The sequence below is a fragment of the Siniperca chuatsi genome, linkage group LG3 (assembly GCF_020085105.1).
Source record: "Siniperca chuatsi isolate FFG_IHB_CAS linkage group LG3, ASM2008510v1, whole genome shotgun sequence".
Taxonomy (NCBI): Eukaryota; Metazoa; Chordata; class Actinopteri; order Centrarchiformes; family Sinipercidae; genus Siniperca; species Siniperca chuatsi.
The window spans coordinates 22557206-22560508 of record NC_058044.1 but is presented as its reverse complement, the minus strand read 5'-3'; the positions used below and the strand labels follow the sequence as shown (position 1 = coordinate 22560508).

At 40.9% G+C, this 3303-nt stretch overlaps 1 protein-coding gene across 1 annotated transcript in view; it reads left to right on the top strand.

Annotated features, from left to right (window-relative positions):
* The first annotated feature begins 3070 nt into the window (after window positions 1-3070).
* mxi1 (max interactor 1, dimerization protein) overlaps window positions 3071-3303 on the top strand; it is a 31187-nt gene continuing 30954 nt past the window's right edge. Inside the window, exon 1 of the mRNA XM_044189745.1 lies at window positions 3071-3303. This exon is cut by the window's right edge and continues 173 nt beyond it. Within this exon, the coding sequence (XP_044045680.1) occupies window positions 3248-3303 (56 nt within the window). The 5' untranslated portion in view covers window positions 3071-3247.

Here is a 3303-nt window from a genome sequence, read left to right as displayed (position 1 = left end):
GGTGACATTTATGAAAATGTGAGTTTTCAGGGAAGCAATAACAGGCGAGAGAGACCCACAGCCGAGCGTTTTTATTGTGTCAGTGTGTCTCTCATACGTATGTTACTGCCTTCAGAAGATTTGAGAGTTTCATTTTGCCAAGTATAATAATAAATCTAATATGTCCTCAATCCACAGAGACTGAATAGATGATGTTGATGATGTTGGATGATGCAAAATGCCTCAAATCAAACAATTTCTCCAAGGCAATCTTCTTTTAGATCAGTGTTCACTATACCTCAAAATGTTTTTATATGAAAACATAGTTGCTTATGATAAATTATGGGCTTGCATTGTAGTCATCATCACATTATGATCTTTATCATTGTCAGCTGTAACATCCGCTTTACCATCCTCATATCACTACTGTTCTTCATTTAAACCCTCTAGATCTCACTCAGCAGAATAACTTTTACTAGTGCTGAAATAATCAGCAAAAAATTCATCTTCAGCAATTTGAATACTTTTTAAAATTTCATGGCAATCTGTCCAGTAGTTATAAGTGTTTCATTGGACCAAAGTGGTGGACCAACCATCCAACATTGCCATCCCTAGAGCCATGCCGCTAGTACGGCTAAAAATGGCAAATATACCCTGGTTCCAGCTTCTCAAATCTCTGTTTTATATAAAACATTTTAAATTGAATACTTTTGGGTTTTAGATAATTGGAGACATTAGCATTTGTTTTTCCATTTAACTGCTTTTCCCCCTTTAACATACAGATGAGCTGGTGGTTGTTGTGGTTTGCCCCTTAGGCTCATGAGCTTGTCTTATTGAAAATGTTTGACCTCTGTCCCTGTCTCTCCTCTGCGAGTCTGAGTTGGTTCTCCATGGCTTTATGACTAAGCTTGTCTCCTTGTTTTAACATGGGTTTTGCCTTTAAATTCCTTTAATCAGAATGATAGCGTAAAGAGGAATGCTTTGACCTGAGGCTACAAACAATGTGACTGTAGGATGTCCATTACCCTGAGCTATATATATATGTCTCTACCTTTATACTGTGACCAGTGTTACCTACTGGGACACCACTCCCTCCTGTTTTTCATCATCCTCCATTCTTCCTCCCTGCAGCACGTGACCTGACTGGGCCAACAGTGGCGTGTGACCTGCTGGGCTTGTGACCCCCTGTGACCCTTACTGAGAATGAAAATATCATGATCAAGCCTTAACAACTTCTCATGCTATATTTTTAATCTCTGCTGTTACATTAACTGTCTGTGCACTGAGGGAACGTTGCCCTGAAGCTATGGACTACAGGGGGGGCAAATGCAACCTAAAAAGCACAGCCTGCAAAACTGCACCCAGTAACCTAAAATGTGGAAGCTGGCATAAAATCCTAAAGAGGATATGGCTGAGTGCTTTTCAAAATCTATTCATTTTGTCAATGTGCTGGCGGTGGTACCTTCTAAACTCCAAACAGGACCGCTCTCAAATGGATTTCCTTCCTCTACTACCCCTCACTGAGGGTGGAGAGGTGGAGCAGGGGCGGGAGGGACCTTCACAGATTCTCCTGTGAGCTGGACTTGAAAGTTTCTGTCTCTGTGAACTTAACATCAAACGGTCATGTGCTGCTGCTGGCTCTTTGAAGTGGCCGGGGTTCAGAGCTGAGTACAGGCCTCTGCCTCAACATGTTCGGGTTCAAAACGGACTCAGTGCAAAAACAGCTCAGCTAAAGGTCTTCTGAGAATGGCACAAAATCAAGGCTAAAGACTTATCTCTCTGTTACCATTCCTGTCACAAAATGAAGGATCTATGGACTCACTGTACTGTGATACTACACATAGTTATTGAAGTTCCTCTCTCTCACCTCTCTTCAAGGTTCAGATTTTTGTTTTTAATATGCCTATTCTCCTCTTCATTGCAACTATAAGTAAAATGTGAGTAATAAATTTAATTTTTAGTGAAGTAGCATACTTCATAAGCATTGAAAACAGGAAATCTCTGGATCTGTAATTTTCTAGTTTTTCCACTCCAACTAATCTAGTCTGAATTCTGTCGTCTTATCTCCTGACATCATACAGATCACACCCTTTCATCTTCGCCACAGAAGGCTGACTTCCTGTTGCCAGTAGGTGGCGCTATGACAATAACAAAATATTGTCACATAGATGTGTTCAGGGCTGGACTCTTATCATACATGTGAAGTTTGGTTCAGATAGAACCATGTACAGTAAAGTTACAACCACTTCCTGTTTCATGGTGAAACATCGAAAATTCGCCGCCCCATAACGGCCACACCGTTTGACGAAAACTCAAGCTTTGAGCAACTTTTCATAGTGAAGGTCTTCAGATTGCTCTGCAAAAATTGTAAGTCGAACTAGGAAGAGTTTGTTATAGTACGGAGCCTGTAAATGCTGAAAAATGGCAGAAAAGTGCAGATTCAATTAAAAATGGCTGACTTCCTGTTGGGATTAGGGTATGGCTCCAAGAGGCTTTTTTGCATGTCTTGATACATGTACCTCCCAATTTTCGTACCTGTAGGTGAAATGTAAGCCAGAGGCTGCATTTTTGAAAATTTCCAGGGGGGGGGGATGCTATAGAGCCATTTTGCCCCGCCCATTTTTGAAACCCATAAAATGTCAAATTTCTCACCAGTCCTGATGAGTGTGCAAAGTTTCACAACTTTTCAAGCACATTTAGGCCCTCAAAAATGTGATTCATTTGTTGGAAGTTGGAATCATAAAGAATAATGAATAATAAAATAATGCTGCTATAACTTGCTAGCTTGTTCCACCTCTACCACTGCTACAGTATGCTATAGCTTCTTCTGTTACTATCACTACTTCACCTGGCGTTACTTCTGCTACTAACTCCATTGTTACATTGTGCTTACTAATAGACAGAAAGAAATCAAACGTATGTATAAAATAGCATACTAAACTGTGTAATTATAATGTCACGCTGACATTTGAATGTGCGTATTTATTTGTTGTCTTTTATTCTGTCTAGATATTACAAATTGTCCCATAGACGGGCACAAGGACCATGCGGACTCCACAGACAGAAAGGGGGGGGCGGGCTCTCGTTTTCCCATCTCCACCATCTACTGACATTGGCCACTGCTCCACATTAAACACCCCGCATTCATAAAAAAGAAAAAAGAAAAGAGGAACCATCTGACAAGAGCAGCATCCACTGGTAGCTGCCTCACTGTTTACTGCGCTCAGCACGTCGCCAGAAGAGAAGCCGCACAAACTAGGAGGAAAAAATGGCCAAAAGTGAGAGGCAAAGGAGAAGTTTGAAGAGTGAGGAGTTATTTTTTGA